General features: G+C 35.4%; 1 protein-coding gene and 1 long non-coding RNA gene across 8 annotated transcripts in view; one reads left to right on the top strand and one right to left on the bottom strand.

Moving 5' to 3' along the window:
- Positions 1-27174, top strand: part of UBR3 (ubiquitin protein ligase E3 component n-recognin 3) — a 241949-nt gene that overhangs the window by 95293 nt on the left and 119482 nt on the right. For 3 of the 6 annotated variants that reach the window (XM_047722104.1, XM_047722105.1, XM_047722106.1), the window contains exons 20-25: positions 861-1002; positions 2887-2991; positions 4034-4207; positions 4392-4424; positions 6080-6540; positions 13122-13210. In XM_047722104.1, coding sequence (XP_047578060.1) covers positions 861-1002; positions 2887-2991; positions 4034-4207; positions 4392-4424; positions 6080-6540; positions 13122-13210 — 1004 coding nt within the window. The remainder of the gene's footprint in view (positions 1-860; positions 1003-2886; positions 2992-4033; positions 4208-4391; positions 4425-6079; positions 6541-13121; positions 13211-27174) is intronic. The other 3 variants (XM_047722108.1, XM_047722107.1, XM_047722109.1) reach the window with 1 other exon arrangement.
- The window catches only part of LOC125095695 (uncharacterized), a 129574-nt gene that overhangs the window by 6006 nt on the left and 96394 nt on the right, over positions 1-27174 (bottom strand). For both annotated transcript variants that reach the window (XR_007125924.1, XR_007125925.1), the window contains one exon: positions 5959-6230. This is a non-coding gene — a long non-coding RNA (uncharacterized LOC125095695). The remainder of the gene's footprint in view (positions 1-5958; positions 6231-27174) is intronic.

The following is a 27174-nucleotide window of genomic DNA, read 5'->3' on the forward strand; positions in this document are numbered from 1 at the left end:
ATATTTGAAAACCTTCAAAATCCTGGGGCCCCTGAGTGGCTTAGTTAAGCGTCCGACTCTTCATTTTGTCTCAGGTCATGATCAGAGGATTATGAGGTCAAGCCCTGTGTGTGGCTCTGTGCTCAGTGGGGAGTCTGCTTGAGATTCTCTCCCCTTCCTCCTCCCTACATGCACATTCTCTCTCACTCAAATAAATAAATAAATCTTTAAAAACAGTCTTCAACATCCTAATCGGTTTATTTTCTTAGGCTTTCTGTTAGAAATGTGTTAATATCCTTTATTATGTTTGTGAATTTGTCAGTTTCTTGAGGGTGAAGCTTTTCAAAGGTGTCAGCTTTATGTGGAATCTCAGTTCCATCACTAAACCTTGTATGAGCCTAATACTTTGAGATCTGCCTGCTCAAGGACTTTGAAATCATTGGTAATCACATTGTTAGTGCCTTTTTTTTTTTAAAGATTTTGTTTGTTTATTTGACCGACAGAGATTACAAGTAGGCAGAGAGGCAGGCAGAAAGAGAGGGTGGAAGCAGGCTCCCTGCCAAGCAGAGAACCCGATGTGGGGCTCGATCCCAGGACCTTGAGATCATGACCAGAGTTGGAGGCAGAGGCTTTAACCCACTGAGCCACCCAGGTGCCCCTCATATTTCTTTTTTCTAGTTTTCAGCTTAGGTCTCCCTACTCATTTTTATTCTATACAACATGTTTATTATGAAAGAATAGCTATCTGTTTGGCATTTTTGAGCAATTTAATTAAAAATGGTACTGCATAGAAAAATATGAAAAAAATTATAGAAAACTATTTAAACCACAGTTTAATCTTAAATCTATCACCTAATTTTAGTTTTGCTTTATTTTTACAGTTTAAAACAGAGTGGAAAATTCCCTGGAAATCCCTGGCCTCCCTATAAGAAAAGGACACCACTGCATCCCAGCTATAAAGGTCTCATGAGACTTTTGCACTGTAAAACTTTACACATTGTGCTATTCACTCTGCTTTACAAGGTACAGTAGTAATTTGAATAGAAAGAATCAGATTAGAATTAATTTCCATAATTTTCAAATAAAAGTGTTAACAGATAATATTTACATAAAAGTACTATTTATAAAGCAAAGTGTGTTTATACTAAATACTATTCATATTAAATGGTGTGAGGATATGTCATGAACACATATATGTGAATTCTAAGTTGAAAGTAGAGTAACTACACCATTCTTTGTGGGAAACTATTCATCTTACCCAGTTTCAGATAATGTTAAAAAACATTAATATAGAATATGTTAATAAAACTCAGAAAATTATTCTTAGTCATTTTTTTCTTAGCTTTTAGGTTACTCATTTGAAACTGTAGGATTCACTGACATAAGATTTCAAGCCAAAATTTATTTGAGTTTAGTTAGTAATGTTTTATTTATCAAGAAGAGGCAGTGTAGTAATGATAGGTCATAGTTGGGAGTCTGAAATCTGTTCTAGTGTTGTTCATACTAGCTGGGTGTGTGGCTGAGCCTTGGTTTCCTCTCTGTAAATAGTGGATTTGAAAGGATGATCTCTGTTGCCTCCCAGCCTACAGTCACCTCCTCCTGACGCTGTTCCTCCCACCATCTGCACTACCTGCCTACTGTTTGTGGAACACCAATTGATAGATACTGTACTACACAAATTGTAGATGTTACCTTGTATAATCCTCACAATAATTCTGATCTGTTGTTCCAGTTATAAAGATGAGAAAACTAAGGCCAGAATCTGTTGCTCAAGATCAAATAGCTAGGTATATACAGAATTTGTATAAAACAGGTTTTTAAAAGATTATGAAAGTTTACTGTCTTCACCACTGTGCCAAAGATGAACAGAAAAGCCTTCTTAGTAGTCAAAATAAACATTAGAAAGGCAGCTAACTGAAAGTCTTTGTTCTTTAGTCCGAATAAATTAGCTCTTAGGTGACAAGTCCTTTTTTAAGCCTTCCCAGCCATTTGGGCAGTTTCTATGAGGCCCATTCTAGAATGTCCTCTTTTGTACTCTCTACAGTCTTTCCTGCAGCTAGCAAGGTATTCCCACAGAACCTCCTCTTTGTACCCCTTCCATCATTTGGCCAGAAGGGTTTCTTATAGTGAGGACAACCTGATGGCTGCCAGGCCGTTTTTTTTCTTAGGATATTTTAGGTATCTTCCAGGTAGTAGTTTGTTGCATCATATATAATGAATGATTATTGTAGGTTAGCCCTGAAATCCTGCATAAGCTATGTAAAGCTTGCAGTGTGTAATCCATATAAAGTCAGATTTATCGATGTTTCCTTAGAGAAGCCTCTCTTACCTGGTTGCATCCCTTTTTCCTTTCTCACCCATATAAACTACATACTTATATATACTCATCTGCACAAAATACTCAGGCTGGGAACTTTAATTTTAGAGACATTTTAAGAACATTAATATTCCATAAATATTTATTATGCTTCCAGTTACATGCCAGGTGCTATGCTAAATACATTTGCATTAATTATCTTATTTACTGCACTTACTTATCTGGTATTTTTGTCATCAAGAGAAAGAGTATCAGCAAACGAGGATGCAAAACGTTCTTGTTAAATTATTTTATTAGATACTAGTATATAATGATGGATTTAGTGGACTACTTAATGTGTTACCTTTAGGAATCCATGAACCAGTATTTCTAGATATTGTTTAAAATTCTGTGTGATCTTGAAAAGGAACCTGTTCTTTTGATTTTAGTTTGTCTTTTTACTTAGATGTAGCTTTACTTATTTTCTGATCATGCTGTACATTTATTTATATATATATTATTATGTCATTTTCATCTATAACAACATATTTTTGGGTAAAATATGTTGTGCAGAAAAAGTAATTATGAGGCATTTTTTTCCCTCTTTAAAGATTTTGATGGATCATCAAAATCTGTCAGAACACGTACTCTGCATGGTTTTGTATCTGATTGAATTAGGACTTGAAAATTCAGCTGAAGAGGAATCAGATGAAGAGGTAAGTTAGTTTCTTATGTTTTTAAATATTAAAATTATAAAATGCCTTAACAAAGGTAGTGTGTCATCTGGAAATGTATTTATGGATTCATCATACACAGAAGATATTCTTAACTACTGGAAAAGGCCCTTTTTGATCTTCAAGTATATATATTCTTTTAGAGGTTTCCCTCTACTTATGATATTATTGAATTTGAAATTTATAATTCATAAAATGTAGATCTAAGAAAAGGGGTTAGTGTACTTTTGGTGTTATGCTGATAACATTGACTACTGACTAATAATTCTTACGTTAGGATTTCCATCTAGAATTCCTAATAATTTGATTAGGGATTATTTTTGAGTAGCAAATTCTTTTTGGGAAGGTTTTAAGTATATGAAGTAAATATGGGAGAATTTTTAAAGTATTCAAGAATACAGGTTGTTAATATGTTATAGGACTTTAGAAGTATCATTTCCATAAAAACAGTTGTTACTAGAAATTGATTTTACAAGTGTAAGATTCCCTTTATCCCTTCTCTCCAAAAAGACAAAATATAGCACAGCATAGTAACAGCAAAAATAAACAAGTAAAAAGACTAGGCAGTATGTTGTTGTCTAAGTTGAGTCAACATGTATTCTTCCGTAGATATTCAAAGATCATTAATATTTCCCTAAGACTAGGTCAGACTTTTTTTTTTTTCAGACTTCCTTCTGCAATTAGTCCACATTAGGATTACTTGACTATATTATGAGTTATTACTAATAGATGCTGAAAAATATTCTGTACTGTTAAGTATTTCCAGATTGAAAAATGTATTTTTTTCAGGAGAAATTTAGCTGATTTCCATTGGACTTACCCATATTAGTATTGAGAAATTTATTCTTGTATTTTATGTTTGGATTTGTGTTTATTAGCATTTTATAGTATATATATTGAAGATGAGACTGTAAAGGATTTGGAAATAAGACAGGCAGTGGATGATTGTTTGGGCTGGTTACATCTACTCTGTATGTTAGAGCAGATTTGACAAGGTTTCATATTCATGATGTTCATGTTTTAGGCATCAGTGTGTGGACCAGAACGTTGTCACGACAGTTGGTTTCCTGGCAGTAACTTAGTGTCAAACATGCGACACTTTATAAACTATGTTAGGGTGAGAGTTCCAGAGACTGCTCCGGAAGTGAAGAGAGACTCACTTGCAAGTACCAGCTCTGACAGCTTGAGTTCTTTACAAGTAAGTGTAGAAGAGAGAAAGATAAAAAGGAAAGACTCTATATTATGTTGGGGTATATTGTTTAGATCATCCTATGATACTCAAAAGAAAAATGTGGTTTTAGGTAACTTTAAATTGTCTTTTGTTTCCTATTATATATCTAAGCAACTTCTTCCTCACCCATCTTTTTCCTTTAATCTGCCAGAGTTCACGAAGGCCAAAAGTTCTTCAAAGAGAGGTAGATGTACATAATATTTGCATTAACTAGCAATATGGCTTTAACTGGAAATCGGAAAAACACTTTGAAGTATTTGTGTGTATATGTGTGTGTTTAATATGGTTAAATTAAAAAAAAGTTTACTGTGTGTGTGTTTTTATATAGTGATTTAGGTTTAATTTTAAAGAAAATTCATATTACTGAAGTTAAAAAAATAATACATAGTATTTAATAGTGTGCATTTCTTAGGATTTTGGACAAATTATAAACAGCACATTTAGGTCTGTTTGCATTTAGCATTGTTACTAACATCTTAAAAATGAATGTTTCCTAAATCAAAATAAATTTAATCTTTAATTGCTGGCAGCATGTCCATTTATAGTTTCTTTTCTTTTCTTTTTTTTTTTTTTTTTTTTTTTGCTTCTAAGGCAATTAATTAACTTTGATAAAATAAGCCCACACAAATCTTAATATATTGTGTATTTGGATTTAGTTTGAAAACCACCTTTTTCATTGCATGTAGCTAATTAACTAATTTTTAAAAGGCAGAAATGAAAAATCTTAAAATGACATGCCAAGTAACTAAACTTAATCATCTCTAATCTGTACAATCTATTTTTGTGGGTAGAGAGTACTGCATCAGATGTTTCTCTTACTAGGGTCCATTTATAGGAGCTTTCTTTGCCTTTGACAACGTATTTTTACTGTGAACACCATAAGAATTTTGATTAAACTGAAATCTTAATAAGAAGCAGCTTTTGCCTCTAATGTTGGTACAGAGTACTTTGAAAAATAGTTTGGATGATAAAAAATAGTGTATACTATAATTTAGCTCATAAAAGCTCAACTGATAATGGAGCATCCTTTCAGTGCTTGCTTAAAAAAAATTAAATCCATTAAATTGACTCAGATCCTAATTAAAAGATGATTTCTAAGAGCTCTGATGCAGCTTGACTGCTTGAACAAAAGACTATTTAGAAGATAAATTATTGAGAGAAATATTTAAAATTTGTTCAAATAACAAATTATAGTGGTATTCAGATATGACACAAATCAGTTTGGTTTTTCATCTTTATATTTCCTTTTAGTAACTATGTGTTAGAAGTAATTTTCAAACTTTGAAGTTCTTTAGAAATGAAATTAATTAGTAGTTCAGATCCATCAATTTAGGCAAAAATTTATAATTTATAATTTACTTAACTAAAAAAATTTATAATTTACTTAACTAGAAAATGTAGCAAGTTAGTAAAGAGTATAGTATTCTTTTTTTTAATAGAAGTATAGTTGACATACAATGTTATATTCGAAGAATATAGTAGTCTTAATGAATAGTGGTGGAACATCTTTTATTCCTGTAAACTGGTGAGGAACTTAGTGTATGATTCCTCTTTAATGTGGCTATAGATACTACTCAGGCTTTGTCTGTTTTTCCTGGTAGATAGGCCTAGGAGGCTGAGAAAGAGGTATTATTGTGAATAGCCATCTTTCTCCTCAGAATTGTTTCCAGATTGAATGAGACTAAATATATTTAAGAGAGGTAAAGGGATAGACTTACTCAAAGGACAAATCTATTGAATAAATCCTCAGAGGAAACTTTGAACATTATAATGCTAACATATTTTTACACTTAACACTGAATAACTTCTCTTGATTTTCTTTCTCTTTTTTAACGGTAGAATTCTGGTACAGCTCAAGTTTTCAGCTTAGTAGCAGAGCGTAGAAAGAAGTTTCAAGAGATCATCAATCGCAGTAGCAGTGAAGCAAATCAGGTGGTTCGTCCCAAAACTTCAAGTAAATGGTCTGCTCCTGGTTCGGCTCCACAGTTAACTACAGCCATTTTGGAAATTAAAGAAAGCATATTGTCTTTGTTAATTAAACTTCATCACAAACTCTCAGGAAAACAAAACTCCTACTATCCTCCTTGGCTTGATGACATAGAAATTTTAATCCAACCAGAAATTCCTAAATATAATCATGGAGATGGTATAACTGCAGTAGAAAGAATTTTACTAAAAGCTGCATTGCAAAGCAGAATGAACAAGCGCATCATCGAAGAGATATGTAGAAAAGTGACCCCTCCTGTACCACCCAAAAAAATCACTGCAGCAGAAAAGAAAACACTGGACAAAGAAGAAAGGTAATTTTTATTTTGATGTTTTAAACATGTTGTCTGGTACAGTTGAAGATTTGATAGATCGCCTTTTTTGGCCATCTGAGGCTAATCACCTGGATGTTTAACATCTATAGTCATAGCTGATTCCTTTGTAAGATAAAGGGAACCAAACACAGTCAGTGCTTGGGCATGTATTATGCTTGAGTTAGTTGGGGATGAAAAGAATGCTGACCCCAGCATTAAATTATTACCCTAAACTTGTAGGCAGCCCCTTTTAGAAAAATTGCTCTTAGTAGGTTATCTAACAATTCTGCTTCTTTAAAAAACTATCCTCAATTCAACTTTAAATGAAGATAGAAAATTAAAAAAAAATACCCTAATATTTCTCAGAATAAAAATTTGATTGTTTTGGTTTTTTGTTTTTTTAGCCTTTTCCAATCTTTCCAACAAATGATCACTAGTTATTGAACAAGTAATGTTTCAAAACATACTTATAGCTCTAGCTTTTAGAACTTCAGGTTGCTTTTAATTTGTTGTTAAATCATAATGTACTTAAAATTATTTTTAAATTAAAAGAATTTTTTTTTAAATTTATTTATTTAGCAGAGAGAGAGAGAGAGAGAGAGAGAGACTACAAGCAGGCAGAGCAGCAGGCAGAGAGGGGAGGAAGCAGGCTCCCCACCAAGCAGAGAGCCTGATGCGGGGCTCGATCCCAGGACCCTGAGATCATGACCTGAGCTGAAGGCAGAGGCTTAACCCACTGAGCCACCCAGGCGCCCCAAATTAAAAGAATTTTTTAAGTGAATTCTACTGCTAATGTGGGGCTCAAACTCATGACCCTGAGATCAAGAGTTGCTTGCTCTACCAACCTAGCCAGCTAGATGCCCCTGTTAAATTGTAATATTTGTATTTAAAGATAAAAATCTCTCTTGGATAATGTTCCTGTTTACCAATATAGGAGAGGATGGGGACCAAGATAAGAGACGCTTAGGCTTAGCAGTAAAGTTGATCATGCTCAGTTTTGTCCATTACTGAATTTAAAAAAGGCATCCAGGTGAAGACGTCCAGTCAGATAAAGGGTTTGAGACTTAGGGGAGAATTCTGAGTTAGCGCTTTAGATGTGGGCATATGGGTAAGTAGTTAAAGGCTTATATGGAAGAGTGTGTATAGTAAGAAATGAGAACACTTACTATAAAACTTTTATAGAATAAGAAAAAAACATTAAAGGGAATGACTGAGAAAGGAATACCTCTAAAGGTGACTGGAAAGGGATGGCTAGAGTGAAAGAGGAGGAACACTGTAGAGAGTGGTGTTCAAGGGGGTTGAGAAGGGAAGAAACAGTGAGATTACACTACAGAAGTTCAGGTAAGATTGGCAGTTCCATTTGATTCAGTAGTTAGGAGGTTGTCCTTTGGTAACTGTATCAGGAGCAATTTAAATCACATATATAGTTGTACTTCATTTCTGATGCAATTAAATTTGTTACAGATAATTTATATTAAAAGTATATATAAAAGCCTTCAGTAGATGAAGAATGTAGGAGAATGTGCCTAGGTGGCTCAGTTGGTTAGGCATCTGCCTTCAGCTCAGGTTATGATCCCAGAGTCCTGGAATTGAGCCCTGCATTGGGCTGTCTGCTCCTCCCTCTCCTTCTGCCCCACCCTTGCACTCTCTCTTTCTCAAATCAATCTTAGAAAAAAAAGAATGTAGAAGAGTTTTCTTTCTTTTTTTTTTTTTTTTTTAAGATTTTATATATTTATTTGACAGACAGAGATCACAAGTAGGCAGAGAGGCAGGCAGAGAGGAGAAAGCAGGCTCCCCGCCGAGCAGAGAGCCCGATGCGGGGCTCAGTCCCAAGACCCTGAGATCATGACCTGAGTCGAAGGCAGAGGCTTTAACCCACTGAGTCACCCAGGCGCCCCGAAGAGTTTTATTCCTCACAGTACTTCATAAATAGGAGTTGTTATAAATAACTAAAATATAATTTATATGACAGTTTGTTAATTTTGAATCAGTAATTGCCTAAGATTTAATAGATCTACCGATAAAATTAGAAGGTTGAAAAATGAGGTAAAATTCTTATTTTTATTAACCTCTTAAATTGGTCATATTTTCTTGGTTATAGAATAATGTCTTTTATTTTTTTATTTAAAATTTTTTTGTAAATTTTAAAAATTTTTAATAAACATATAATGTATTTTTATCCCCAGGGGCACAGGTCTGTGAATCGCCAGGTTTACACACTTAGAATAATGTCTTTTTTAAAAAGAAGATAAACTGGGGCACCTGGGTGGCTCAGTGGGTTAAGCCTCTGCCTTCAGCTCAGGTCATGATCTCAGGGTCCTGGGATCGAGCCCCGCATCGGGCTCTGCTCAGCGGTGAGCCTGCTTCTCCCTCTCTCTGCCTGCCTCTCTGCCTACTTGTGATCTCTCTCTCTCTCTCTGTCAAATAAATGAATAAAATCTTAAAAAAAAAAAAAAGAAGATAAACTTTTAGTGAATCAAAGTTTATTTTATTTGGTTATTTTGGTTTATTTTGTAACAGTTACTCATAATAGATGTGATACTGGAGTAGATCAGATGCCATATTTGCAAAGGCTCTAATGCTGTTATAATAAATAATAGTCTGAAAAAAAGTGTTGTTTTTTTTTTTCTCCCTTTTGGGCTTTGTTTCCTTTGAGAGGTAATGTTGATGATATTGAGAAGTCCTTGAAGCTAATTCTATAGCAGACGGTGAAGGATTAAGACGAATTTATTTGAATCTCACTATGCTTCTCACGTCTTTTCTCAATTTATTTTGGATTTTGGATTAAGTTTTATTTAATAACGGCCAGACAGTTTATAAACACTTGATGGTGATACAGTCCCAACTACCTCACCTATGGACAAACTTGGCATCACTTCCATAATAGTAACTCCATAGAAAATAAGATACAAATAGGAAGGAAACCTTTAGACAGTTATAACAATATGCAACCTCAGTGTTTCCACCTCTGGTATAGTAATGGAAAATTCCTGGGTTGTATGAAATCTGCCAGAATTTGTTTGTCTTTTCATTTTTATTTACGTTTATGCCCAGTTTTAGAAAAGAATTACCTAAGTTAATAAAAAATTCACAAGGGAAAAAATAATTGATATCTTTTTTATGCAAATCACAGAAAGTGAGGATAGAATTTTTTTCTTTAAACAGTTTAAAACAGCATTCGTTTATTTACTCGCTGTTAATGTATATTGAAATGTAGGTGTGGTATTATAGGGTTCTCAACTTACAGTCTCTCAAGGCTAAAATCAAGGTTACAGTCATAATTATCTGGAGCTTACAGTCTTCTAGGCTTATGTGGTTGTGGGAGAGTAGACATGCATTTTAATACTAGTGCTAAGCAGTTACATTTGTGGCTTCCTTATGTTTGGTATATGGAATTATTATTTGAAATATTTTTTATGGATATACTCTAAATGTACATGTAAAGGTGATTTATAGAGTGGCATAACTGATTGTTTTAATTAAAGAAATATAAGAAACTTATAAATTTACAGAGTAGTGATGTAGGAGACCAAAACTTGTATTCTGTCAATGCTGTTGCTTCAGACAGCATTTTTGGAGGTCCACAAAATGCTTCGAGCATCTCTAGCACATCTTTGTTTCCATTTCTTCTATGGTGCAAATTTTTGTCCTTTGAGGCTATATTTAATTTTTTTTTAATTAAATTCAGTTAGCCATATAGTACATCATTAGTTTCACATGTAGAGTTCAATAATTCATCATTGCATAGGCTAAATAATAAATAATTCATAACTGATGAATTAATCCAAAGGAATATTTATGCTTAGGTTTGGAATATAGTTTTATTCTTTGTCATATTTGAGACTCTTATTTTTTTTTACTTGAAACAAACTAAACTTAGAAGAAAAACATCTTAGTAGAAACTGGGAAATCTCTGGCTTCTGCTCGTTCTCTTTTAGGAAAGACCTATTCTTTTTTTTTTTTTTTTAATTTTTATTTATTTTTTCTTTTCAGTGTTCCAGAATTCATTGTTTATGCACCACACCCAGTGCTCCATGCAATACGTGCCTTCCATAATACCCATCACCAGCTCACCCAACCTCTCACGCCCCTCCCTTCCAAAACCCTCAGTTTGTTTCTCAGAGTCCATAGTCTCATGGTTCGTCTCCTCCTCCAATTTCCCCCAACTCACTTCTCCTCTCCATCTTCCCATGTCCTCTGTGTTATTCCTTATGCTCCACAAATAAGCGAAACCATATGATAATTGACTCTCTCTCTTTGACTTATTTCACTCAGCATAATCTCTTCCAGTCTTGTTCATGCTGATAGAAAAGTTGGGTATTCATCCTTTCTGATGGAGACATAATACTCCATAGTATATATGGACCATATCTTTTTAAAAAAATTTTATTTTTTATTAACATATAATGTATTATTAGCCCCAGGGGTACAGGTCTATGAATCACCAGGTTTACACACTTCACAGCACTCACCATAGCACATACCTTCCCCATTGTCCGTAATCCAGCCACTTTCTCCCTACCCCTTTCCCCCCAGCAACCCTCTGTTTTGTGAGATTAAGAGTCTCTTATGGTTTGTCTCCCTCCCGATCCCATCTTGTTTCATTTTTTCCTTCCCTACTCCCCAAACCCCACTTTGCCTCTCAACTTCCTCATATCAGGGAGATCATATGATAATTGTTTTTCTCTGATTGACTTATTTTGCTCAGCACAATACCTTCTAGTTCCATCCACATCGTTGCAAATGGCAAGATTGCATTTCTTTTGATGGCTGCATAGTATTCCACTGTGTGTATCTACCACATCTTCTTTATCCATTCATCTGTTGATGGACATCTAGGTTCTTTCAATAGTTTGGCTATTGTGGACATTGCTGCTATAAACATTGGGGTGCATGTGCCCCTTCGGATCACTACATTTGTATCTTTAGGGTAAATACCCAGTAGTGCGAATGCTGGGTCATAGGGTAGCTCTGTTTTCAACTTTTTGAGGAACCTCCATGCTGTTTTCCAGAGTGGCTGCACCAGCTTGCATTTCCACCAACAGTTGGACCATATCTTCTTTATCCATTCGTCTGTTGAAGGGTATCTTGGTTCTTTCCACAGTTTGGTGATTGTGGCCATTGCTGCTATGAACATTGGGGTACAGATGGCCCTTCTTTTCACTACATCTGTATCTTTGGGGTAAATACCCAATAGTGCAATTGCAGGGTCATAGGGAAGCTCTTATTTTTAATTCCTTTTTTTTTTAAGGTTTTATTTATTTATTTGAGAAAGAGAGACAGTGAGAGAGAGCATGAGAGGGGAGAAGGTCAGAGGGAGAAGCCGACTCTCCGTGGAGCTGGGAGCCTGATGTGGGACTTGATCCGAGGACTCTGGAATCATGGCCTGAGCTGAGAGCAGTTGCTTAACCAACTGAGCTACCCAGGCACCTTCTATTTTTAATTTCTTAAGGAATCTCCACACTGTTTTCCAAAGTGGCTGCACAAACTTGCATTCCCAACAGTGTAAGAGGATTCCCCTTTCTCCATATCCTTTCCAACACATGTTGTTTACTGTCTTGTTAATTTTGGCCATTCTAACTTGTATAAGGTGGTATCTCAGTGTGGTTTGATTTGAATCTCCCTGATAGCAGTGATGATGAACATTTTTTCATGTGTCTGTTAGCCATTTGTATGTCTTCTTTGGAGAAGTGTCTGTTCATGTCTTTTGCCCATTTTTTGATGTGATAATCTGTTTTGTGTGTGTTGAGTTTGAGGAGTTCTTTATAGATCTTGGACATCAGCCCTTTGTCTGTACTGTCATTTGGGAATATCTTCTACCATTCTGTGGGTTGCCTCTTTGTTTTGTTGACTGTTTCCTTTGCTGTGCAGAAGCTTTTGATCTTGATGAAGTCCCAAAAGTTCATTTTCGCTTTTGTTTCCTTTGCCTTTGGAGACATATTTTGAAAGAAGTTGCTGTGACCGTTGTCAAAGAGGTTACTGATGATGTTCTCCTCTAGGATTCTGATGGATTCCTGCCTCACATTGAGGTCTTTTATAGGAAAGGCCTATTCTTAATGTAACAGTAAATCTTACTATTCTTATCTTTTAGATTTTGTTCATATCTAAACATCCTAGCTTCATCTAGCAACCAGTTTGCTGTTATTTGTGCCTGGGGTTAAATTGTGGTTTCCTTGCTAAAAAGAATTTTCTCTTGCTACCAACTGACATATACTTAGGAAATTGTGTTGTTGAAAATCCAAATTTTCTGTTTTAATTATTTCACATTTTAAAGTAAACCTTGGCTTTTATTTTTACCTTTTTAAGCCAGTGATCTTCAAACCATCTTTCAACAGTGGAGGGGTGCCTGAGTGGTTTAGTTGGTTAAGCATCTGACTCTTGGTTTTGGCTCAGGTCATGATCTCATGGGTTGTGAGATCAAGACCCACATTGGGATACCCGCTCAGCGGGGAATCTACTTAAAGATTCTCTCAGATTGTCCTCAACTGTGTGCCAGAGGCTTTTCATACAGTATACACTTCTGAAATTTAGTAAGTCTTAAACACGTCTGATACATATCACTTTATTTCTGTTTAATCTAGGCGACAAAAGGCTAGAGAGAGGCAGCAGAAATTGCTTGCAGAGTTTGCTTCACGACAGAAAAGCTTCATGGAAACTGCAATGGATGTTGGTAAGTTAAAATTTATTAGTTTAGAACTCTTACAATGACACATATTACTTCAGGGATTATCTAGTTCAGTTTTTCACCAGTTTTCAACATTACAGATGGATGATTTCTAGTCTTTATTTAAACAATAGAGCGATGGAGGATCAGGCTGTTATAGCCGATTTATTCTGTTGTTGCATAGTTTTAATTGTTAGAAAGTTCTTTCTGATGGTAACAATATGATATCCTATATTTTCTTCTGTTACTTTGTCCTTCAGATTTGTGAGGTTCACCAACATGTATTTACTTAATCTGATTTTTCCTGTGAAATCATCCTAAGACTTTTGAAATAGCTTTCAAATACTTTTAGTGCCTCCTCCTTCCACTACTCCTTCAGTAGTTCTTAAGATCAGTTGCACTTCTCACTTCATTAAGATTAGCGTTAACCTTTGTATAGTGAGAGGGGATGCCATTTTCCTATAGGATAGTAGATTGCTATGAGGAATGTTTTACAAACCTTGTAAGAATAGATTAAATTTCAGTTAATCTCAGTTTTCAGTTAACCAGTATATTCCCTTTCCTGACTACCTCTTGCATTCTAGTGATTTCTTTTTCTTTTTTTTTTTTTTAACTTTTAGACAGCAATGCTGAAATAAAGTTGTGCATTTAGTTAAAGTGTATACACGTATGTGCAGACATGCATACATTCTTTCACAATGTAATCTTAGAAATGACATAGTATTTCTGTACAAAAGTACATTCTCATGCACTTTTGTGCACATAAGCACACATAATCAACATCCAGAAGAGGTGTGGAGGTGGGTTAGTCTAGATATAATATTATGTCTTCTGAACCCTCAACAGGTGAGTTTGTGTTCAAGACATAACTTTGATGTAAAGAATATTGTTTATCAGGGCACCTGGGTGGCTCAGTGGGTTAAGCTGCTGCCTTCGGCTCAGGTCATGATCTCAGGGTCCTGGGATCGAGTCCCGCATCGGGCTCTCTGCTCAGCAGGGAGCCTGCTTCCCTCTCTCTCTCTCTCTGCCTGCCTCTCTGTCTACTTGTGATCTCTCTCTGTCAAATAAATAAATAAAATCTTAAAAAAAAAAAGAATACTGTTTATCAGATTAATTTGACTGTTGACTTTCTCATATGAAAGATGAGGATTTAGTTCATTGATACTACTTTTCCTTTTTCTATTGCATCTTCTCTTTCTGGAAATTCATAATCAGTATTATTTTTTTACATATCAAATATAATTATAATGTATATGAACTGTTCTCTCTGTAGCCAGTTCCTTCATACTCCTTCATATAAAGTGAATTAATAAGCACCCCTGTTTTTCCTTTCCTCGTCTCTATGTTTTGCCTTTATCAGGTATTTCCTTTTAAATCATTAGGGTTGCTAACATTTTCTTTTGCTGTCACAATCAGGTGTTCCATCCAGAGGTTGACTTTAAGTGTTGAGAAATAATAGGACTTAAAAATTTTTTTTCTTAAAATTTTACTTATTTTTTTAAAAAGTCTTTATTTGAGAGAGAGAGAGAGAGAAAACATGAGCAGGGGGAGGGAGAGGGAGAAGCAGATTTCCCTGCTGAGCATGACTGCTGGAATGTGGCAGAATAAATTTCTGATAAGTGAAGTAAGTTACAGACATCATGATAGTTTACCCCTAAATATTTAAGCATGCATGTCCTGGAGTTGAAAATATTCTCCTATTCAACCACAATATATCATATGTAAGAACATTACTTTTTTTTTTTTTAAAGTAAATATCTTCACAATATCAACCTTGATATTAAACTATGAAATTATTAAATTAAGTTAAAAATTTTAAATTGTTTATGGATCATTTTGTCCTTTAATATCAAAATTCTGTGTTCTGAAGTCACTTCAAGGCAGTCCTTTTTGTGGGAAGTAATGTAACCAGTGTGATACACAGTTTGGCTTATTTGTTTGCAACTTTAGGAGCTAAGAAAAAAAGCCTTAGCTAATAATATTTGTGGAACTTGCTTTTATCTGTTGCCTCCCTTTCCCAAGTGAGATAAAACAGATATAGTTTTCTGAGGAGTTGATTAAGCAAAGTACCTAGAGGAGGTTAGGAAGTGCTGTCTTGAATAGGAGAATGGTCACCCTTCCCCTGAGGAGACTGCAGGGAAGAAGGAAGAGTAGATAGAGATAGAGGTGAGTTCCACTGTGGTTAAGGCAGATGGGAAATTGAGGCAATTACTCGGTTGCTTCAGTTTTCAGGGTTAATTAAAAGGTAAGCTCTGCTGAGTGAAAAGAGTAACACCTGAGATTTGAAATAGCTGCTGAGGACAGTGGGAGATGTTGCTCATGAAGGCTGAGTATAAAAGTGTAAAAATTTATAAGCAATATTTAGAGACCAGTTATATTCAGGATCATTTTGAATGTCATGAGTCTGCAAAGTTAATGACTTCCTTTCCTAAATCTTGTTACTTGTGGAAGGTTTGACCTTTTTTTTTTTTGGCAGTAGCCAGGGCACCAGGAAAACAATTGAGAAATTAGGTAGGTATGATTGCTAACCAATAGAGGCAATATCACAGAAGCCATCAGGATAATGAGCTTTGGTTTCTCCCAGTCCCTGTTCTTGCATGCCTCTGTGGTGACAATGAGGTAGTATAGATTCATGAGCACTTGGTTTATTTATGTTGGTTATGGCAGTGCCAGTGGGATTCTGGACCATTCAGATCTGTATGTTCCTTTTGTTTATAACTGAGTCCCTTCCCAAAGAAATCTGACTCCAAAAACCTATTTGAGAGCCCATTTTCACCATTCCCTAGATAAAAATTGCAAAGTCACATGTCTCTCTGTCTCTGATTACCATTTGCTTTTGACATTATATATTATAATATTATTAACACATGACACAGGGCCTGCACCTGAGGCACCATCTGGCATTACCTAGATACAATTTAATTTTAGTCCACTGCTTTGCTTCATTTGTCAGATTCCTTTATCTTCTTGCGTTATTTCTCATTTGTGTTGTAAAAAATGTTAGCATTTTTTAGTTGCTTCTTATTTTGCCTTTATCTTTCTTTATGAGGGATGTTTTCTTAACATAACACTTAACATAACACTCAGAATATTTCAGATTTATAACACAGAGTATTTTACAAATTCTCTAATCTATATAGCACATTAGTAAGTAAAAATTTAGGGACCAAAGTTTTTCTTTCTGAATACAGCTGATTTCTGCTCTGTGATTAGTACTTTTTTTTTCTGTTCCTTAATGCCTTTCTATAGTTATCAAAAAAAATTTTTTTATTTCTTTTCAGCATAACAGTATTCTTTGTTTTTGCTCTACACCCAGTGCTCCGCGCAATACGTGCCCTCTCCAATACCCACCACCTGGTTCCCCCAACCTCCCACCCCCCGCCCCTTCAAAACCCTCAGATTGTTTTTCAGAGTCCATAGTCTCTCATGGTTCACCTCCCCTTCCAATTTCCCTCAACTCCCTTCTCCTCTCCATCTCCCCATGTCCTCCATGTTATTTGTTATAGTTATCAAATTTTTTTTTTTTTTTTAATTTGACAGAGAGATCACAAGCAGGCAGAGAGGCAGGCAGAGAGAGAGGAGGAAGCAGGCTCCCCGAGAGAACAGAGAGCCCGATGCGGGGCTCGATCCCAGGACTCCGAGATCATGACCTGAGCCGAAGGCAGCGGCTTAACCCACTGAGCCACCCAGGCGCCCCTAGTTATCAAATTTTTATATGAAGAGATTTACCTCTGCATATTGTTTCATCTTTCTCTCCTGGTCATTATTCCCATTATTTATTTTTACTAGTCATCTAGATATAGGAGTCAGGATGTTAGATTATAATCTTGATCCATTAAGGTTTATCATATAGATATGGCTGAAATGCAACAGAATTGAATTCTAAGCGGGAGTTCAGATGTTTAACATAGAATAAGAATTTATTTTGGAAATTATCTTCTGATCTTAAACATACTACATTTTAATTGTATAAATTGTACAGTATAGGAGAGCATAAGCAAGGACATATTTTTTCCCTAATCCCACCATACAAAAGACATGTACATTACTGATGATACGATACTGTATATTACAATTTTGCCTTTATACACAGCATTTTAACATACAAATATCCTTGTATTATTATTAAAACTCCTGTTTCCTATAATATTTAAAGTTGAAGAAAGAATTTTTAAAGTTCATTGGAGAGAGAGCAAGGTACAGTGGCTTTGAACATGGACTCGGGAGCCTGTCTGCCTAGGTTTATACCTCAGCCACACCACTATCTGGGGCAATTTACTTAACCTCTCTCTGCATCAGTTTTCACATAGTGAAAAAGGAATTATTATACTACCTACTTCCTCGGGCTGCTGTGAGGATTGAATGTATTAGTACATTTAAAACACTTAGAGTAGGGGCGCCTGGGTGGCTCAGTGGGTTAAAGCCTCTGCCTTTGGCTCAGGTCATGATCCCAGGGTCCTGGGATCGAGCACCACATGGGGTTCTCTGCTCAGCAGGGAGCCTGCTTCCTCCTCTGTCTCTCTGCCTGCCTCTCTGCCTACTTGTGATCTCTATCTGTCAAATAAATAAATAAAACACTTAGAGTACTTTGCATATAAGAAGTGTTTATAAGCATTGGCTATTGCTATTCTTATTTTGAATTATATAATTTACTTAATTATCCCTTCATAATTAGACTATAGTTTTCTTCTTTTTTTAAAAGATTTTATTTACTTACATGAGAGAGAGAGTGCACGAGAAGGGGGGAGGGCAACTGGGAGAGGGAGAAGCAGACCCTCTGTGGAGCAGAGAGCCCAATGCAGGGCTCAATTCCGAGACCCTGGGATCATGATCTGAGCCACCCAGGCTCCCCCTATGGTTTTTTTCTAATTTTAATTATACATACTGTGTACCCAAAACTTTTTCTGTATTTTGAGTTTGGGTCTAAGAGTATGAGTTTTGGGGGATGATGGTGATACATTGCTTTGCATGTTAACTGTGTTCCCACCACTGTGCTAAATACATTCTGTATATTGACTTATTTGTCCTGACATCCCTATGAGAGAGGTGGTGTTATTCCAGACAAAGATGCCTAGACTCAGAGTAAGTAATTCCTCTGAGGTTATAATGTAGTAAATTGTAGGGCCTGGGCAATTGGCAAGGCTTGTCTGCTCTTTACTATTTCTTCATATTTGGAGCAAATAAAGGAGAGTTAAGTGCTCTTCCCCTAAGTTGGTAGCCATGGGATGAAAGGGACAGACATGAGATGAGTTGCCAAGTAAGAGTTGAACAGACCTGATGATTGATTGATTGATTCAGGCACAAGGCACAAGATATGCAACATGTTTGGAAATTTTTGTTTTTTTAAAAAAACAGAATGAAAAGAATACTGCTTTTCCAATAGCTGAAGCAAAAATCTTTGATGTTCCTCTATTAGTCTAGCCTGTTGTAGGGCCAGCCCTGCCCAAATCACATGAACTGAAAGGGAGTGGTGAGGGGGCAATTCTGCTAACAAAAACTAAAGTCCGCTGTCAGCAGAAGGGCAGGAGATACTAGGTAAGTTGAAATAACATTTGTCCACCATACCCAGCCTTTAAGATTTCATTTGGGATGTGGGATTGTCTAAGCAGCAGCTGGCACACATCAGGATTTAGTTGATTTTTTATTGTTGTTGGTTGTAGAGGAAGCTGTTTATTTTGTTATTTAATAATACAGCTTAATTTGAGGTTTATCCTTTTATTTTTTAACATGTATGCTAAATATTTAGTGTTATTTATATAAGAAGGGAGGGTGAGGATATGAATGTATTTTATAAATTATGTTGAGATATAAAAATATTTATATCCCTAGTATCCCTTTCTTAGGTTAATGATAACGTTCTATGTATGCTTTCTTTACCTTGTTTTTTTTCCACTTAACATTCTATCCTGGAGATCCCACCATGTAGTGTGTAGAGATCTTCTTCATTCCCTTTTCTAGCTGTACAGTATTCCATTTTATAGGTTTCTCCTTCCCCCCATATTTTATTCAGATGGTCTTCTGTTATTGGAATTTGGGTTGTTTCTACTACAAATAGCACTGCAGTGAATATCCTCGCATATGTATCTATTCATATTTTCATAATATATCTATAAGATGGATTTTTAGAAGTGGTATTGCTAGGTCAAAGGGTAAATACATATGTAATTTTGCTAGATATTGTCAAATTGCTTTCATAGGAGTTGTACTGTTCTGCATTCCCATCAACATTGTGTCATAGTATCAATTTCCTTACATCCTTATCATTAGAATAAGTTGTCAAACTTTTGTTTTTTTGAAAACATGGTAGGGGAGAAGAAATGGTATCATAGTCTAATTTTAATTAGCATTTCTCTTACTATTAAAAAGGATGATCTTTACATTTTTAACTGCTTCTTATTCCCTGATATATCTTTTTGCTGCTTTAGACAGTTTGGGGTATAATTTTATCATAAATTAGACTCTTTTTTAGTGCTCTTCCATTTCCTTAGAATCAGGCACAGCTGTGAACTTTGTTCTCTTTTAGGTAGGACAGATCTACTTGTGACATTGGAATGCATGTAGTGCATAGTTTTATGTATCTATGGCTGTTGCATATATGTGTAAAAACATTTTATGAAGTATTATAGTTTTGAATTATTCTCTGTAACTTGTGAAATTCTTGGTCTCTCAACTAAGTAGAAACTTCTTGAATTCCTTTTCAATGAAATTAGAAAGCAGACCTCATGTATAGAATATTTTTTGCACTGTTTGCTCTGAATATAAATATATCAGTTTTGGGGATAGTGTTAGTCTGTCATGTTTTTAAAAATTTTATTTAAATTCCAGTTAGTTAATGTACAGTGTAATATTAGTTTCAGGTGTACAATTTAATGATTCAACACTTAAGTACAACACGATGTTCATCACAAGTACGCTCCTTAATCCCTGTCACCTATTTGACCTATTCCCCCATGGACCTCCTCTCTGGTAACCATCAGTTTGTTTTCTGTAGTTAAGAGTCTCTTCTTGGTTTGTGTCTCTTTTTTCCCCTTTGCTCATTTGTTTTGTTTTTTAAATTCCACATATGAATGAAATCATATGGTATTTCTCTTTCTCTGACTTACTTAGCTTAAAATAATACTCTCTAGCTCCATCCATGTCATTGCAAATGGCAAGATTGCATTCTTTTTTATGGCTGAGTAATATCCATCACACACACACACACACACACACACACGCACAAACACACACACACACACACACATGCGTGTGCGTGCACACCTCCCTCCCCATCTTCTTTATCCATTCATCAGTTGATGGACATGGGCTGTTTCCATAATTTGGCTGTTGTAGATAATGCTGCTGTAAATATGTATCCCTTTGAATTAATATTTTTGTATTTTTTGTGTAACTACCTAGTAGTGCAGTTGCTGGGTTGTACTGTAGTTCTATTGACTTTTTGAGGAACCTCCATACTGTTTTCCAGAGTGGCTGTTCCAGTTTGCATTCCCACCAGTGGTGTAGGAGGATTCCCTTTCTCCACATCCTAGACAACACCTGTTGTTTCTTGTGTTGTTGATTTTAGCCATTCTGACAGTGTGATGTGGTGTCTTATTGTCACTTTGACTTGCATTTCCCTCATGATGAGTGATGTTGAACATCTTTTTACGTGTCTCTTGGCCATCTGGATGGCCAAAGAATGGACATTCTTTGGGAGAATGTCTTTTCATGTCTTCTGCCCATTTTTAATTGGCTTATTTGTTTTTTTGGGTGTTGAGTTGTATAAGTTCTTTATGTATTTTGGTTACTGACCCTTTATCAGATATGTCATTTGCAAATATCTTCTTCCATTCTGTAGTTTTCCTTTGCTTTGTAGAAGGTTTTTATTTTCATGTAGTCCCGATAGTTTATTTTTGCTTTTGTTTCCCTTGCCTCAGGAGACATACCTAGTAAGAAATTGCTACAGCTAATGCCAAAGATCAGTACTATGGCCTGTACTCTGCCCTAGGATTTTAAAGGTTTCATGTCTCGCATTTAGGCCTTCAATCCGTTTTGAATTTATTTTTGTGTATGGTAAAAGAAAGTGGTCCAGTTCATTCTTGCATGTTGCTGTCCAGCTTTCCCAACACCATTTGTTGAAGAGACTGTCTTTTTTCATTGTGTATTCTTTCTTGCTTTTTTGAAGATGAGTTGACCATATAGTTGTGGGGCTAGGTCTGACATTTTATGTCAGTCATCTGTGATGTGGTGTGTTTCAAAAACTGCAACCCATAAATAAAAGTTAGATTTTGGTTATTCTATAAATAAGGCACACACTTATACCAATCTAAAACATTTTTTAAAAAGCATAATAGTGTGCTTAATATATCATATAAAACTAAATGAAAGCAAAGCTAATCATCTCTTCCTATGTTCCTTTTAACCTCACCCCTCTGGAATAAATTACTATAAACAGACTTTCTTGCTTCTTATGAATACATATAAAAATTATATAACTGGATTTTATGGTTTTTTTTTCTGAAATAAAATTATACTGTACATAAGGCTGTGTACTTTGCTTCCTTTTTAAAAACTTAATGTATCATGAATATCCCTGAAAATTATGTATGGTATATATAGATCTCTTTTTATCCCAGATTTCATTATGAACACCTATGTGCACACATGCATGCAGTATTACATGAATGAGATTAATATACACGCTTTTAATTTGTGTTATTTTTTCTTTTTCTTCCATGACCTGTGATTACAACTTGGTTTGTGTATTCCTGTGGTTTTCTCTATATTTGTATAATCCTATACAATCATACTACAATTATATGGTCATTTAATCTTCTCCCTCTCTTTCTCCTCCTTCTTCTGCTTTCTTCCTTCCTTGTTTTTGGTCATTGCTTACTTTACCAAGTGAGATCACCCTTCTCTGTTCTGTATCTCAGTAATACTTCTAAGTCTTTACTAGTAGTTCTGATTCAGCAGTTCTCAACCTTGGTGCATATTAGACTCATGATAGCCTCCTTGAAGTAATACCTGTGCCTAGGCTCCACTATAGACTAGTTAAAGAAGAGTCTTTGAGAGTGGGGGTCAGGCATAGTGAAAGTTCCTAGCTGATTCTAATGTGCAGCCAAAGTTGAGAACCACTGCTTTAATTTAGTGTTTCTTTTTTCTTTATTTGGGGGCAAGTGGGGGAAAAGTCCATAATGGTTCATAAGGAAGTAATTTACTCAGCATGTCTTTATTATTGGACATTCACTTTATTTTCAGTTTTTTTTTTATTCTGCTCTATGTTAATAGTGCTGCAGTTAACAGTCAATGTTAAGTTTCTGAAATTGGAGTATCACTGTATTTATCTACTCTTTGATAGCCACTAGATGGAGATAAGTGTTTATATATGGTTCTAATATGTATTACCCAAAATTTCTAAAGATCTAGTTATAGTGATGTAAATGTGACATTTAACTCATATTTTTTCTGCTTGTTGCCTGTTTAAAGTATAAAAAGTTCTTTCTTAGAATTTTTGGGTTTAAGAATTTGACATTTTCCTACAAAGCTAAATTTAGTCTGACCATATGATCCAGCCATCATGCTGTTAGGTATTTACCCAATTGATGTAAAAATATAGGTCTACACAAGAATCTGCACATGAATGTTTATTGAAACTTTATTTTTAATCTCTCAAAACTGGAAGTAGCCAAGATGTTTTTCAATAGATGAATGGATAAGCAAGTTATGTATATGCAAATTATATGTATAAGCAAATATGTATAAGCAAATTATATATCCATATAGTGGAGTATATTCAGCAATAAAAAAGAATCAACTGTCAAGACATGCTAAGACTGGGATGAATCTTAAATGCATATTGCTTAATGAAAATAATCAGTATACTGTATGTTTCCAATTATACAACATTTTGGAAAGGCCAAAACTATATATAGTGAACAAATCAGTGGTTGCCAAAGTTGGGGAATGGGCTTAAATAAGTGAAGCACAAGGTATTTTTTAGAGTAGTGGAATTATTCTGTATGAGACTGTACAGTTGGATATTTAACACTATGCATCTGTCAAAACTTTATAACAGTAAGGTGAATTTTAATTTATTCAAGTTTAAAAAGTCATTTAGGAGGTTGGAGGTCCCGGGATGGACTACAGAATGTGACAAGAGAATCTATATTACAAATACATGAAACAACCTCATTTAGGGGATGAGGAGATAAAGTGCTAAGTAACTTTGGAAATTAGTGGAGTCTGTAATACTGAAGCCAAAGGGAACTACACACAAGCACTGTAGTCTAGTTGATAACATTACTCCTGTGGCACTATGGGTTTACTCTTCTGAAACCACTATCCTTATATACTGAACAGTTAGGTAAATGGATGTGGATGATGGGAGCCAGATTTCTCACTGCTGGAGTGGGAAGTAATAGATAGGCAAGAGGAGAAGGCTGGAATGGTTCATGTGGTAATAGAGTTAGATACTGAAAGTGCTCCCAGTGGCCAAGCCGGAACAATTTATGCAAGAAAATAAATAGTATCAGATTATAACCCTGACTATAAAATAAATATCCTGAATTCATACTTATATAAATAAACAAATGAATAAATAAATGAGGAAGAATAGACAGATTTCCCATGCAGAAGAATTCCAAACAATTTATGTAGTTAACTCACCCTCAAGCAAATGGAACAACTCTCCCCGACTCCTTAAGTATAGGCTGTATACTTCATGACTTCCTCCAAAAAGTACAGTGTAGAAGGGGTGGAGGAAGTTATGTTACAGTAGAGAAAGGTGGCAAACACTACCTTAACCAGATGATTTAGGTAAATATCAACAGCGATGTCATGTTGGTATTATGTACCTTTGATACGGTGTGATGAGAATGGTACTTTACCTCAGTGGCCTTCTTCCCTAAAACCCATAACCTAGGACTGATCTTGAAAAAAACATTAGATGAGTTAGTATTAAGTAACATTCTACAGAACACCTGAAGAGTAGTTCTCAAAACTGTCAAGGTCATCAAAAACAAGGAAAGTCTGAGAAATTGTCACAGCCAAGAGAAGCTTAAGGAGACATGGCAACTGAATGTAATATGGTATCCTGGATGGGATTCTGGAATAGAAGAAGGACATTAGATAGAAGCTAAGGGAATCTGAAGGAAATATAGATTTTAGTTAATGTATCAACATTTACCAATAAAAATGGATCAGTAATATACCAATATTAGTTCATTGTGACAAGCATACCCCTAATAAAAGATGTAAAAGGAAACTGGGTACGGGGTATATGAACTCTTTGTAGTAGTTTGAAAACTTCCCTACAAATCTAAAATTATTTTAAAATGAGATTGTTTTTTGGCAAGTAAAAAAAAAAATAAAGAGGAAAGCAAGAATGATGGTAATAAAAATAAAAAAATAATAAAAAATAATACTTCTTTACTAGAATTAATGATGTGCAGTGAGAGTTTTGCCGTTGTGGCATTTGTCACAGGGCAGTCAGACTTCTTAGTAGAAAACAGTAAACACTAATAGTGTGCTTAGTTTATGAATAGTAACTCACCTAGTGGGTTACTAACAAGTACTCAGTTGTAGTTAAAAATTAAAGTGTATAGGGGCGCCTGGGTGGCTCAGTAGGTTGGGCCTCTGCCTGTGGCTCAGGTCATGATCTCGGGGTCCTGGGATTGAGCCCCACGTCGGGATCTCTGCTTGGAGGGGAGCCTGCTTCCCGCCCTCTCTCTGCCTGCCTCTCTGCCTACTTGTGATCTCTCGCTGTCAAATAAATAAAATCTTAAAAAAAAAGTGTATTGTATGTTTTTAAAACAAAATAAAAGGCTTCACATTTTAGATCAGTTTATGCAATAAAGAAAATTCTCTGTGCCTACCACTGGGCTACAAACCACACTTCACCCTGTGATACTAGTGCTTTGCAGTTGACTGTTCCCAGAGGAGGCCTAATGTTTTGAAACAAAAATATGTTTCTCATAATTTTGAGGGCATTAAATATATCTTCCCTACATCATTTATCTTTTCTTTCCTCTATTCATCCAAGAAAACTTTGGAAATACAAAGACAAAACATGCACCAAGAAGATTTTTGATTGTTTTACAAATACTTATTTTAGTTTAATCCAGTGAGTTCATGTCAAAGGTAGAAGTAAAGGCAAAGCTATTTTTAATTAAAGATTAATTCAATGTGAAAATAGATTTTAAGCAATTTGAACCAATATTAGAATAAGAAATTTTGCATAACAGTATCAACTCTTGAAGTGGAATTGTAATATTCATGAATACTGAAGCTTTTCACTTTGGTGATGTTAAAACGAGTAGTTGACTAAATAGGTGTTAAAATGCTGCCGTTGGAAAATGATTTTTAATTCCTTAAATCAGAAAATACCTGAATGGAAACACCTTTATCACTTTAAATATTAGCTTTCATGATTCACATATCTCAGTAAGGCAGAGTTCTTCAATTCTTTTGAGAGGTTACATACTGTAATTAACATACAGTAGAAATTTTGTCAGTTAGCAGTTACTGTGTAACAGACCATCCCCAAATTTAGTGATTTAAAACAACAGCCATTTATTATTTCTCCTGAGTTAGTGGTTAGTGGGTTGGCTGGTAGTTTTAATTTGGACCTGACTTTTCTGTGAGAGGTTTAACTGGTTGGTTGAAATCTGCTATTCAGCTGATTGGGACTGAGCTGAATTGATGGGAGAACCCGATGCTGCTCCATGTGGGTTCTCCTCCTCAAGGCAGCTAGCCCAGACTTATTCTTATATAGGTGACGTGATGTAGAGTGCAAGAAATAAAGAAGGAGGGAAAGCATGCAAGGTAATTTGAGCCCTTGTCTTGGAAAAGCATGTTACTTCTGCCTCATTCTCTTGAGTAAAGCAAATCAAGACCAGCTCATATACAAAGGGTGGGGAAATAAATTTTACATTTTGATAGGAGGAGTTTCAAAGTCACATTGCAAAGATCATAGAAACAGGGATGGAGAAGTGGAGAATTGGGGCCATTTTGCAGTCATTCTATAACAGTGATTGTAAACAGAACTTTGGCAAATTTGAAATAGTATTCAGAAGAATCACCTGCTTAATTCAGATAGATTCTTTTCTGTTCATGTAAAACCAAAGAGGTGAATTAACTATCGCTTTATTTTGCCTTTATTGTAATAACATTCCTTATGGTAATTTAAAATAGGCACTTGTTTTTAAAGAGCAAGTGTCAATTTTAAACAGAAACACATTTTAAATTTTTAAATTTTATTTAAATTATTTTTTATTAATATATAGTGTATTATTTGCTTCAGGGGTATAGGTCTGTGAATCATCAGTCTTACACAATCCATAGCACTCACCATACATAGCACATATCCCCACCAGTGATCATAACCCAGCCACCCTATCTCCCCTCAATCCCTCACCCAGTAACCCTCAATTTGTTTTCTGAGATTAAGAGTCTCTTATAGTTTGTATCCCTCCCAGTCCCATCTTGTTTCATTTTTTCCCTCCTTGCCCTCCACAACCCCCCACCCTGCCTCTCAAATTCCTCATATCAGAGAAATCATATGATAATTGTCTTTCTCTGATTGACCTACTTCACTTAGCATAATACCCTCTAGTTCCATCCATGTCATTGCAGATGGCAAGATTTCAGGGTTTATGATGGCTGCATAGTATTCCAGTGTGTGTGTGTGTGTGTGTGTGTGTGTGTGTGTGTACACACACACCACATCTTCTTTATCCATTTATCCATTGATGGACATCAAGGTTCTTTCCATAGTTTGGCTATTGTGGATATTGCTGATGTAAACATTCAGGTGCATGTGCCCCTTCAGATCACTACATTTGTATCTTTAGAGTAAATACCCAGTAGTGCAATTCCTGGATCATAGGGTAGCTCTATTTTCAACTTTTTGAGGAACCTCCATACTGTTTTCCAGAGTGGCTGCACCAGCTTGCATTCCCACCAACAGTGTAGGAGGGTTCCCCTTTCTC

Source organism: Lutra lutra, chromosome 3 (genome assembly GCF_902655055.1).
Source record: "Lutra lutra chromosome 3, mLutLut1.2, whole genome shotgun sequence".
In the NCBI taxonomy this organism is placed as follows: domain Eukaryota; kingdom Metazoa; phylum Chordata; class Mammalia; order Carnivora; family Mustelidae; genus Lutra; species Lutra lutra.